We start from the raw sequence: 13,977 nt of genomic DNA on the forward strand, positions 1-13,977 counted from the left end.
AGTGGTAGAACTCACACCGCACCGACCCATATATCTATGTTGGTGCCGGATAATGTGCCGGCAGCAGATTGGTAGAATTAGCCATAATTGTGGCAATATGCCGTATATTAGGGAATAAAATCTCTTTGTTTTCCACCTTGCACATATTATATATATATTATATACATATTGCATCTCATCGCTAACAGTTCAGTATTATGCGCCTTGTCTCGTGTCTGGTAACCACCTCTCCCTCCCGCCCTCTTAGATCTACCCGGACCTGCACCTTGTCTCGTCTCTGCTAACCACCTCTCCCTCCCGCCCTCTTAGATCTACCCTGACCTGCGCCTTGTCCCGTCTCTGGTAACCACCTCTCCCTCCCGCCCTCTTAGATCTACCCGGACCTGCGCCTTGTCCCGTCTCTGGTAACCACCTCTCCCTCCCGCCCTCTTAGATCTACCCTGACCTGCGCCTTGTCTCGTCTCTGGTAACCACCTCTCCCTCCCGCCCTCTTAGATCTAACCTGACCTGCGCCTTGTCCCGTCTCTGGTAACCACCTCTCCCTCCCGCCCTCTTAAATCTACCCTGACCTGCGCCTTGTCTCGTCTCTGGTAACCACCTCTCCCTCCCGCCCTCTTAGATCTACCCTGACCTGCGCCTTGTCTCGTCTCTGGTAACCACCTCTCCCTCCCGCCCTCTTAGATCTACCCTGACCTGCGCCTTGTCTCGTCTCTGGTAACCACCTCTCCCTCCCGCCCTCTTAGATCTGCCCTGACCTGCGCCTTGTCTCGTCTCTGGTAAACACCTCTCCCTCCCGCCCTCTTAGATCTACCCTGACCTGCGCCTTGTCTCGTCTCTGGTAACCACCTCTCCCTCCCGCCCTCTTAGATCTACCCTGACCTGCACCTTGTCCCGTCTCTGGTAACCACCTCTTACTCCCACCTACAAGACTTCTCCCGTGCTGCTCCCCACTCATGGAATTCCCTACCACACTCAATCAGACTTTCCCACACATCTTTAGACGCTCTTTGAAAACCATCTCTTTTTTAGAGGTGACCTTATCCTCAATGACACTAATCACACTAATGCACCCTCACAACTATCCCAATCTCCACTCTGAGCCACACTCGCTCCTCTTGTTCCAGCTGTGCCCTCCTCCACTTAGTATGTAAGCTCTGTAATGATCAGGTTCCTCCATACCCTTTGTTTTCATGTCTGCATTCATTTTGTCTGCCTTGTATGTCATTGTTTTATGTATGTCCCTGTTTTATGTATGTCCCTATTTTCCCTACTGTACAGCGCTGCGGAGCACTGTGGTGCCTTATAAATCTACAATAATAATAATAATAATACTGCCATTTTCAGGGAATTTACAGTCATTTTCTTCTTAAATAGTGTCCACCTTAGTTTTCATATGGTTCAAACTGCTCACAAAGTAATAATATAAATACTTACCTACCAGCTACCTAACTGTATCCACTGTTCTGTTTCATATAACTCTTCTGTATTGATCATTTCAAGATACAGATAAAACAAATGCATAGACAGTAGGGTAAAACGTACCTGCCCCAACCCTCTTTTGTGCTGTTACATACAGAACTAGCTAGTAATAGACAGAGATACCACTAGCTACAGCACCAGCTAGCTATAGACATGTATACCACCACCTACATATTATAGAAGGCCCAGCGTATTGGGACTGTCAGTTAAAGTGATGAGGATGATATGATTCTACAGAAGGATTGTACAGTTCAGCAGTTAGAGGTTTTTAGGTATGGATGGGCTTCCTTGATCAAATATGCTCATTTGACAGTTTGGGAATTAAATTATACGCCCTAATTAAAGTGATTTATGTCGTCTTTCACGAATTGCGCCATACAGCGCTATTATTATACGTTCCCAAAACTTTTCATTGCTGAGAATTTATATATTTTTAAGTATTGGGATTTACTGTGACGTGTCTGTGTGTATTGTAGTGTAATGCTGTATTAGGCTATTTGTGATACTTTACCTACTTACACTTATATAAAATACAAGAACTGACTTCCTGGCAGAACTGGGGTCCTGTTGGCAGACTTTCTGATTGCTCTTAACTTGAAATTGCCGTTTAAATTAAAAATAACGTTTTTAATAAGCATAAATGAACAATTTTTCATAACGTTGTGTTGCTAAGCCGAGCATACTTTGTAATACCAGGTGTCCTGAACAGCCCGTTACTGAATCGGCCAATCAGAAGTGTAGATTTCCCACTATGTAATTTTGTATTGGCACAAGTAGTGTTCCACCAACTGGAACTATTGGAATATTTTTTACTGGCTACAATTTGACCACTTTATATACTATCTGCCTGCTGTGTATACTGTAAGCTGTATATACTATATGACTGCTGTATACATTATTATATGACTGCTGTATACACTATATTACTGCTCTATCATTATTGCACAGTTGTCGTTTTGGCTACACAATTATTTCAAAAATTCATTATTGTTTCCCATACTTATTAATATTATATTATATTATTGTTCCTATTAAAAAAAATGCTTTATTTAGACCAAACAAAACAAGCAGGAAATTGTTTCACTAGGAACGTTGAAGTATTGATTAACTCTGTACCAGGGAATAATAACTTACTACTAACTCCTGCATTAGTTAGGTTGAGTTTAGCATAATATATATAATTATTAATTGACACAATACATTAAATTCTCACCGCCACATATAGAGACTCCCTCTTTTAGCTAAGTGTCCCCTATGAACCTAGCTGATACAATCGTCCTTCCCATACAGACCCCATTACTAGAGGATGTTTAATAAGGAGCCCCTGTACTTATTTAATGCTCAGCACCGCTGGTTCCCCATCGGACCCAGTCGCAGCAGAAAAGTAATCTGCAGAATATTTATTAGTCCGAAGTTACTTTTCCCAAACGCTGCCCCGTTGTATCAGTGGAAACAATAGTGGCGCCCCCAGTGCTCCCCTTAATCCCTCTTCTTGTGTTTGTGCAGCAATTGTTTGGTGTGATCCCGGCACAGCTGCTAAATCTGCATTGTTACATGTCAGTATTTATAGACACACATTTCTGGGGCACTAAGTACCTCGTAACACAGTGCGGTACCCAGACAATGACTGCACCGCAATCTGCCAGTTGTACAATTAGAGCCGTATAATTGTCTCTATGCATGTGTAATAAGCGATAAGAGACAGTGTGATGTGCTGATGTTATGATAGTTATATTTAACCCCCCGCAAGTTCCATTTCACATACATTTATTTACTAATGCTCCATTATGATGTCTGAGTGGCTGTACAATGAATATTACTGTACTTTGTGGTAATGTTGCTAACGATTTGTTTATTATTTATGATATTGTAGAGTTGAGGTCTGGGGTATTACAGAACAGATTTGTAACCAGAAACTAAGTATCACTATGGCTGCATTAACCTCCGTATGCAAAAGAGGAAACTATCTCTGAACGCTGTTCTCTTGTCTGCTTTCTACATAGTACAGCTATTCCCACATACTGCAACAAGGATACCGCCAATACTGTATGACGCAACATATTAACACGCTAGATTAGTTTATTCTATAGCCTGTAGGTGTCACTGTTTCCACTGCTGCATATGGAAAGATCTATACCAGGCCTGGCCAACCTGTGGCTCTCCAAGTGTTGTTAAACTACAAGTCCCAGCATGCTTTGCCAGCAGATAGCCAGTCAATAGCTGACAAGGTATGCTGGGACTCGTAGTTTCACAACACCTGGAGAGCCACAGGTTGACCAGGCCTAATCTATACGAATGCATTCTATACACAGTAATTGAAACAGTGATACCTACAGACCAATGAAGGTACTGCAGTATATTGCTCTTCATTGTCCCTGCCAAATTATATGTGGGGACAGTCATGAAAGATGTCTGAGACAGTGAAGATATGTTTTTTGGGGGGGTTTTAAAGGAAACAAATTCTATTGAGAAGATGCCTAATATACAACAATAGTTTTTCTGCCAAATTCAATAGTTTCAGTGTGAATTAGCTACAATTAATGTCCGGTCTTCATATAGAGCTACGACTTCTGCACCAAATTCAAGAGAGAGATTTTCACCGTTCCCGGATACATAGTATATATTGTACATTATTATATCCTTTAATAAACGCTGGCCTGGGATATCTTAGTATAGTACTAACATTAAGGTTTGAAGAGACATTTACTAAACTTTGTTCTTACAAATATATGTACATAAAGTAACACTCAAATTAAAGAACTGATAAAACTAACATCTCCCGATGTCTTTACTTCCGCTGTAACATCTGTCTGGAGGGTCCCGTGACTGTAGTCTTGTATTAGATTCAGGAAAGACTCACTTGGAATATTTAAAATAAAAAAACTGCTGTATAATGTACTTAATATTAGAGGAAGAACACGTGGGAGCACCGGCTTCTTGTGTACACTTCCACATGTACATGTATAAGAATTTTATGTATATGGAGAGTGTATTGTTACACATCCACCAGACAGCTAAGACATCAGCACTTTAAAGCACTGTTACATTGTATTTTTATTAGGACCAGTGTTTCTTTGTATAACTGTTAGGAGCACTGTCACATTGTATGTTTATTGGGAACAATGTTACATTGTATATTTATTTGCAACATTTTTACATTGTATAATTATTAGGAACACAGTTGCATTTTATTTTTATTAGGTGGGCTGTTACATAATATATTTATTACTGTTACATTAAATATTTATTAGAAGCATGGTTATACTGTATATTCTTAGGTGCTCTGTTACATTGTGTTTTTGTTACGGCCATTTTTACATTCTATATTAGGAACACAGTTACATTGTATATTTATTAGGAGTGTAGTTACATTGTATTTTTATTTCTACCATTATTACATTGTATATTTATTGTGAACACTGTTACATTGTATATTTCTTTGGAGTGCTGTTAGAATGTATATTTATTAGGAGTGCTTTTACATTGTAAATTAGAAATGTTGTTACAGTGTTTATTAGGAACACTCTTACAGTGTATTTTTGTTAGGACTATTATTACTTTGTATATTTATTAGCAACACTGTTTCATTGCATATTACATTGCAGTTACATTGTATATTTATTGGGTGCCCAATTACATTGTATTTTTGTTAGAATAATTGAATCATTGTATATTTATTAGCAATAATGTTTTATTTTTTTAGAACCATTGTTACATTTAATAGTTGTTGGGAACACAGTTACATTGTATATTTATTAGGATCATTGTTACATTTTATAGTTGTTGGGAACACAGTTACATTGTATATTTATTAGGATCATTGTTACATTTTATAGTTGTTGGGAACACAGTTACATTGTATATTTATTAGGATCATTGTTACATTTTATAGTTGTTGGGAACACAGTTACATTGTATATTTATTAGGAACACAGTTACATTGTATATTTATTAGGAACACAGTTACATTGTATATTTATTAGGAGCACGGTTACATTGTATATTTATTAGGAACACAGTTACATTGTATATTTATTAGGAACACAGTTACATTGTATATTTATTAGGAACACAGTTACATTGTATATTTATTAGGAGCACTGTTACATTGTATATTTATTAGGAACACAGTTACATTGTATATTTATTAGGAACACAGTTACATTGTATATTTATTAGGAGCACTGTTACATTGTATATTTATTAGGAACACAGTTACATTGTATATTTATTAGGAACACAGTTACATTGTATATTTATTAGGAACACAGTTACATTGTATATTTATTAGGAACTCAGTTACATTGTATATTTATTAGGAACACAGTTACATTGTATATTTATTAGGAACACAGTTACATTGTATATTTATTAGGAGCACTGTTACATTGTATATTTATTAGGAGCACTGTTACATTGTATATTTATTAGGAACACAGTTACATTGTATATTTATTAGGAACACCGTTACATTGTATATTTATTAGGATCATTGTTACATTTTATAGTTGTTGGGAACACAGTTACATTGTATATTTATTAGGATCATTGTTACATTTTATAGTTGTTGGGAACACAGTTACATTGTATATTTATTAGGAGCACTGTTACATTATATATTAATTAGGAACACTGTTACATTGTATATTACTTACGAAATCTGTTACATTGTATATGTATTAGGAGCGATGTTACATTATAAAAGTCAGTTTATTGACAAATTAATATCTTCAACCTGTTTAGACCTGTTTCCTAATTAACTGAAACAGATTATTGTCACCTTCCATCTTGCAGATAGCATTAACACAACAGATCTGAATGTCTTAAGGCTGAAATAAAACTGGACAATAATGTAATAATATTATTACTACTATACCTGTTATCTTTACAAGTGACCAAGTAAATGACAGATGTCTGGGTTACACTAGTGTTATATAATTTATAAGATATAACGTTTGAGCTGTCCTGAGAAAATCCCTGATGTGGTTTAGGAAAGAGCCGAAACTTGGAAATGTTTCTTTTGATAGAATTCATCATTTTTCAGGACGGTTCCATGAACAGCGTAAGACACGAGGAGCCCACACATGGTGCCACTAAGTGCTATTGTCTCCTCAAATAACCATTCTCCGATCAGCGCCACGCGCCCCGTCTGCCACGTTAATGTACATGGTAAAGAACCTCTGCAGGAATTAAGACTTGATGAAGTTTATTGTATTTTGCTCAGGAAATAATTATAGTGAAATATTTTTTGGAAACATAATTTGGATATTTGAAGTGTTTATACAGGTGGGACAAACAGCGCTGAATTCCAGAGCTTTAATGACTTGTGCTGCTCGCAGTTCATAATGTAATTTGCTGAATGTTGGCTGCTGCCAGCGGCCGCTCAGCCGAATGTTTCCCTGTCAGGATATCGAGGACGACACAGTTTAGTGGCCAGTTACACAGATTGGATTAACATGTTATTTTAGGGAAGGGACAATCCTTTGCCATCGTTATTATAGGACAAAACCTAACATCTGCAATAACAAAATACCACTGATGTAACTCACATTGATGTGTTTTGAAACCTTAATTAAAAATATTAGAGCAACTGTTAGTATAAATTCTATGTTCCTTTCTTACTAGTATATTATGATATATTAGTTTCCAATAATATTATTGCAATGATAATCTACTGTTGATTATATTGTTATAATTGGGCATAAATTTATATACAGTCAGAAGTCACTGTCATGAAAACAATACGGACTCAAATATATAATATATATATTGTTATATAGAGAGCGGTTGCAGCCATAACATTGTATAATTGAAATATGATACATTATAAAACAATTATTGCCATTGACACGTCCTCAGTACACATGTGTCATGTACAGGACATATGTGAGTATTAGATTTCAGTTCTATGTATCTGCCCAACACGGTTGAGAGTTAGAAGAATCAATAACTGGATGAAATCTCTGTGTCCCTGTTATATAGTCCGAGTCCTTCACACGTCGTCCTCTCGTTCTGCAGTAATAGAACCAGAATCTCTGCGTCACCAGATCAGTCCTCAGGAGTTGTTATGTTTAAAGTGAAATATTTTGTTACATTTACTGTGCTGTGTAACATGTAACCCCCTCATTGTTTTAGAACTTAAATGACCTAAATGATTAAACTTAGAGTAGCTTAAAGTTTGAGTGAGTGCAGTTATGTTCAGGACGTACCTGGTGCTCACTCTGCCACTTCTGCATTACAACCTAAACTTAGTGACTCTGTAGAGAGATTCTGCTGCTATAAGTTGCTGGATTTATAGGACGATGCTAGACGTGAGTTGCATTAAGCAGCAAGCATAATATACCCCTTTATTATGTGTGGAAAGGGTTTAAGAAGTTCCTCCCAATCACCAGCCCTTGCCAAAAGCATCACACACTAGGTGCAGCAGTGTCAACTCTCGACTACTAGGTACAGCAGTGTCAACTCTCGACTACTAGGTACAGCAGTGTCACACCTGACTACTAGGTACAGCAGTGTCATACCTGACTACTAGGTCCAGCAGTGTCACACCTGACTACTAGGTACAGCAGTGTCACACCTGACTACTAGGTACATCAGTGTCACACCTGACTACTAGGTACAGCTGTGTCACACCTGACTACTAGGTACAGCAGTGTCACACCTGACTACTAGGTACAGCAGTGTCACACCTGACTACTAGGTACAGCAGTGTCACACCTGACTACTAGGTACAGCAGTGTCACACCTGACTACTAGGTACAGCAGTGTCACACCTGACTACTAGGTACAGCAGTGTCACACCTGACTACTAGGTACATCAGTATCACACCTGACTACTAGGTACAGCAGTGTCACACCTGACTACTAGGTACAGCAGTGTCACACCTGACTACTAGGTACAGCAGTGTCACACCTGACTACTAGGTACAGCAGTGTCACACCTGACTACTAGGTACAGCAGTGTCACACCTGACTACTAGGTACAGCAGTGTCACACCTGACTGACTACTAGGTACAGCAGTGTCACACCTGACTACTAGGTGGAGCAGTGTCACACCTGACTACTAGGTGGAGCAGTGTCACACCTGACTACTAAGTACAGCAGTGTCACACCTGACTACTAGGTACAGCTGTGTCACACCTGACTACTAGGTACAGCAGTGTCACACCTGACTACTAGGTACAGCAGTGTCACACCTGACTACTAGGTACAGCAGTGTCACACCTGACTACTAGGTACATCAGTATCACACCTGACTACTAGGTACAGCTGTGTCACACCTGACTACTAGGTACAGCAGTGTCACACCTGACTACTAGGTACAGCAGTGTCACACCTGACTACTAGGTACAGCAGTGTCACACCTGACTGACTACTAGGTACAGCAGTGTCACACCTGACTACTAGGTGGAGCAGTGTCACACCTGACTACTAGGTCGAGCAGTGTCACACCTGACTACTAAGTACAGCAGTGTCACACCTGACTACTAGGTACAGCAGTGTCACACCTGACTACTAGGTACATCAGTATCACACCTGACTACTAGGTACAGCTGTGTCACACCTGACTACTAGGTGGAGCAGTGTCACACCTGACTACTAGGTACAGCAGTGTCACACCTGACTACTAGGTACAGCTGTGTCACACCTGACTACTAGGTACAGCAGTGTCACACCTGACTACTAGGTACAGCAGTGTCACACCTGACTACTAGGTACAGCAGTGTCACACCTGACTACTAGGTACATCAGTATCACACCTGACTACTAGGTACAGCTGTGTCACACCTGACTACTAGGTACAGCAGTGTCACACCTGACTACTAGGTACAGCAGTGTCACACCTGACTACTAGGTACAGCAGTGTCACACCTGACTACTAGGTACAGCAGTGTCACACCTGACTACTAGGTACAGCAGTGTCACACCTGACTGACTACTAGGTACAGCAGTGTCACACCTGACTACTAGGTGGAGCAGTGTCACACCTGACTACTAGGTCCAGCAGTGTCACACCTGACTACTAGGTACAGCAGTGTCACACCTGACTACTAGGTACAGCAGTGTCACACCTGACTACTAGGTACAGCTGTGTCACACCTGACTACTAGGTACAGCTGTGTAACACCTGACTACTAGGTACAGCAGTGTCAACACCCGGCTACTAGGTACAACAGTGTCATAACCGGCTACTAAGTACAGCAGTGTCATAGCTGGCCAGCATAACAAGGAATAGTAACAAGAGAAACACTGATAGTCCAGCAAGGAGCGTTTCATACAGGGCTAGGGGTTATTTGTGGCAGTTACAGACGTTTTGTTGGAAGGAATATATGGTGGCACAGGATTTTTTGAATTCCTACGTGCGTGGATAATGTGATCTCTTGGGACTTGTTGTGGTCCTTCCGTGGCTGTTCCGGGGATAAATTCAGCAGAACAGAGGCTCTGTACTTTGCACGCTAAGCATGTTTCCTGCGCTGTAGACCTGCCGTTCCCGAACACAATTGAGGCATTTATAAACGTCTCATTTCCAGAAGGAGAGGAGCATATGGAGGCATCAACAATAGCTATCTGATGCCGAGACAAAGAGATGACAGTTTTCTGGTGTTAAAAAGTCATTCAGAACTTAATCATATTGCTTCAGCTGTTGTAACCAAAGATAGATGAAATAATAGAGATCTTTGTGTTTGTTTTCTACTGAAGCCTTTATCTTATGATGCATTTGGGGCCTTTGGAGTAGAAAGCATTTTAACCTAAATTTGGACTTGAATGCGACGTTGAAGCTGGGTCCTCGGACATCACAAAGTGGTCTTTCATGTCTCAGGACCTTCTATTCAATTGTTCCTTTCAGTTGTCTCCTCTTTATTTCTCCAGTTGACTTTCTACGGCTTTTTTTGACATTTGAAAGATGAACAGTTTAAAAAAAAATAAAACAGCAAATGCTAAATGATGATCCCGACGTGTGATGTGAAAACATCTGAGAGCATCTGATGTGCTCTGTATTAACGCTGTGGCTGATAGGACGGCGCAACCTGGCTGACCCAGCTGGTGTTTCATTGCACAGGAATGGTCGCTGTCAGTAAAATAAGGGGTTAACAGAGCGATGTTCTTCAGCTCTCTGGGGGGACCAATAAATGATTTATTAATGTGTAAATTATTAGTATAAAAGCAGAGGGGGTGAGGAATGACGGAGCTCTGAGCGATACAGGTTTATAGGGCGCTTTCTGTCTGAGACCTTGTTAATATATTGGCATCGGGGCCACGGCTGATATCCTGGACTGTCTTTCCTACAGCGTTTATCTCTGTTATACTTCTGCACATCTGACATTGTGACATTAGGACTGACAGGAAGCCTCAGCCGTATGTAGCGCTAATTGCGTGTTCATATGATGCGCTATGTCTGTCTGTATACAATGTGACTGGGGAGAGACCGTTCTGACACTGGATTCATCCAAACGAACAGACATCCTGCTAACCGTGTGGGTTACACACGTGAAATAATTGTATTTTAATTGTCAATGTCAAGTTAACGTTACTTAAATCAGTCAATGATTGGTCTAAAAAATAGAAATCAAAGCGATCCGCCTAACGATGATGTTCTGTGTTTTATGACTGAGCCGACAATCATTGTGTTATTTATCAATAGGGCAGGGAATAAAGTGTTATATCATGTGTTGTCTATCTGAGCTGTAGCTGTGACATTAATACCTTCACATGTGTGTGTGTATATTAATATATCACTTTGAAATGGCCCTTTGACTAATTAATTGTGGTGTCTGAGACCAATATCTTGCCCGTACCACGTTTTTTACCGTCTCCTTTTCTTCTGCCCAGGAACCCCGGAAAGCTTGGCAGAGAAGGAGCGACAGCTCTCTACCATGATCACTCAGCTGATCAGCCTGCGAGAACAACTCCTGGCGGCACACGACGAGCAGAAGAAACTGGCAGCCTCTCAGATCGAGAAACAGCGTCAGCAAATGGACCTGGCCCGGCAGCAGCAGGAACAGGTGATTTCCCTCCCGTGTCACAACTGCGCCATGCCGCTTCCTACGACGCACAACACACCGCTACACACACATACCAGAGAGCAGCGCAACGGGTTATGTATCCATGCGTCTATCCCAGCCTGCCAATCATTCCTTTATTTTATCTTATCCTAACTTGTGCCACATTCTTTTCATCTCTCTGCACTTCCCAGAGAAAAAGATCTGTAAACTTTAAACAATCTCTAGTGGGAAACAAAATATATAAGAAATGTTATTCCTGCAACGCGATGCTTATGTCCCTCCGCGCTACAGACAACAATGCCGGCAAACAGCGTCCCCCCTGAGCATTAGATCACACAGACCGAAAATTAATGTGCATTTTTTAAGAATCTGACATTATTACTGGAATTATCTTTTAATTTAAAAAGTATTTTAGCAGGGGTATAGCACAGTGCATGCTCCACTGATTTTAATGAGTTATAACTGAGGATATTTTATGGGTTCCAGTATTTGTCCACATGCAGGAAGACAGGCTCATCCCCAAATGAAAACTCACATAAAGGAAGTTCTGGAGTCAGAATGTCATTTAACCATCCAGAGACGATACAGTAATTAACTATTGACACTTGTGAATAAGCCAGCACAAATTAATCTTGACACATTTGCAGACAAGTGATATCTTACAGCGAACACTTAGTAATTATATTTCAAAATGAAAATTAAATGACACTTAAAACTAGGTTGTCATGCTCAATGAAGCAAGTATGTATCCCATCCAATAGCCGGATATAAGAGCTGATGGTGTTATCTGCTGACACAACTCAGCCCCTGTCTCTGTGTGTTCATATGTATTAGTGTGGTGTTGTGTTTATTGTGTGTTTATTCCAGACACCGCCCTATAGACTGGACGCAGTAATAGACAACTTGTCGTTGGTACAATGCATTTAATGTAAAATCTACAATAATTATTCCACAACAAGAGGGATATGGGAATGAGAGTTTAATGATTAATCTAATGTAAATCCTAACGACTAGCGCCTAGAATCTGCGAGGGACGATCCCGGTGCTGGGCAAGGGGCGAAGGCCTTGTCTCTCTATTACATGTCATTCTCTGTTGCTTCAGAGGGAGACGTGGTAACAAGCGATGACATTTTCTATCGGTTTCATGTAGATTTGGCTGGGTGCCAGGTGCCAATCAGAAGTTTTTAGTGAGTGCAATTGAGTGCAGAGGCTGTTTGTTACAGCACCCTCAGGCAATCTGTACATTATTCATTGTGTAATTGATGTCACATCTGGTGAATGACAACCCAGCGTTGTGCGACCCGGCTGCTTGTATTGTGCCGGTATCTCGGGGGTTAAGTCAGCGCGATTCTTTATTCCAGGGAACATATTTGTGTAAGTAGTAGTTGTGTGCATGTCGCACAGACACAAGGACACAAATCCATCGTCAGACAGCACCAGGCTACGACAAGTTTTACTCTTATCCCCCAATCTCTGGCTGTGCCGGCTTCTCACCCTCCCGATCAGATTGTACGACGATGTTTGGGGGGGACACTATGATGATCTTAGGGGGTTCAGCACATCTGTACGTTTTGTACTAGTGTCACAGATTCAGCCATTGAAAGCCAGAGATGCGTAGAATAGACGTAATGCGTGACCGCGTTACACGTGCTGCGATTGTTACCGTATAGCCGAGCAGTCTCCAGTCCAGCGTCTGTTCCACGTGTCCATGTTAGTCAGGAAACATATCTAGAATCCGAACTTACACATCTCCTTTCTCTTTCAGTCAGGAGATCAAACAGATGTATAACTAACCCTTGTAAATATCTGGCAATTAAAGTATATAAAATTCATAGTAAATCAGACTGAATGTATATTACTGTAATCAGGAGGATTACAGGACGCAGGGATTCTTAGTCTTTGCTGATTGCAACTTGATATTCTGTGACTGTATCAAGAACTGTGCTCAAACAGGGATCACCTGAAAATCTGTCTAGTTTTGGGTCATTGGATTCTCCAGCTTAGATTAATAGGTGTATAAATTCTGAAATGGACAGTTCTGAGGCTGCTCCTGATTTCATGTATGTATGTATTATGTATGTTTTATGTATGTATCATGTATGTATTTCTTTTGTTCCCACAGATCGCAAGACAACAGCAGCAACTTCTGCAACAGCAACACAAAATTAATATCCTGCAGCAACAGATCCAGGTCAGTCATTCTATATAGATGTATGGGGAATCTATAGATCTACTGGATGGGATCTATAGATCTGTTGGATGAGGATCTATAGATATGGGGATTGTACATGTGGAGGGTGTTTGAGGACTATAGATTTTCTGGATGGGATCTTTAGATCTGGGAGTTGTACATCTGGTGTATGGGGATCTATAGATCTATTGGATGGGGATCTATAGATTTTCTGGATGGGAATTTATAGATCTTGAAGATGGGGATATGTAGATCTCGTAAATGGGGATCTGTAGATCTGGTGGATGGGGATCTATAGATCT

The 13,977-nt window shown here is 40.4% G+C and overlaps 1 protein-coding gene across 6 annotated transcripts in view; it reads left to right on the forward strand.

Moving 5' to 3' along the window:
• SOX6 (SRY-box transcription factor 6) overlaps positions 1-13,977 on the forward strand; it is a 307,461-nt gene that overhangs the window by 195,435 nt on the left and 98,049 nt on the right. For all 6 annotated transcript variants that reach the window (XM_075187593.1, XM_075187597.1, XM_075187595.1 and 3 more), the window contains 2 exons: positions 11,312-11,484; positions 13,607-13,675. In XM_075187593.1, the coding sequence (XP_075043694.1) occupies positions 11,312-11,484; positions 13,607-13,675 (242 nt within the window). The remainder of the gene's footprint in view (positions 1-11,311; positions 11,485-13,606; positions 13,676-13,977) is intronic.

This window comes from Mixophyes fleayi, chromosome 10, assembly GCF_038048845.1.
Source record: "Mixophyes fleayi isolate aMixFle1 chromosome 10, aMixFle1.hap1, whole genome shotgun sequence".
Classification (NCBI taxonomy): domain Eukaryota; kingdom Metazoa; phylum Chordata; class Amphibia; order Anura; family Limnodynastidae; genus Mixophyes; species Mixophyes fleayi.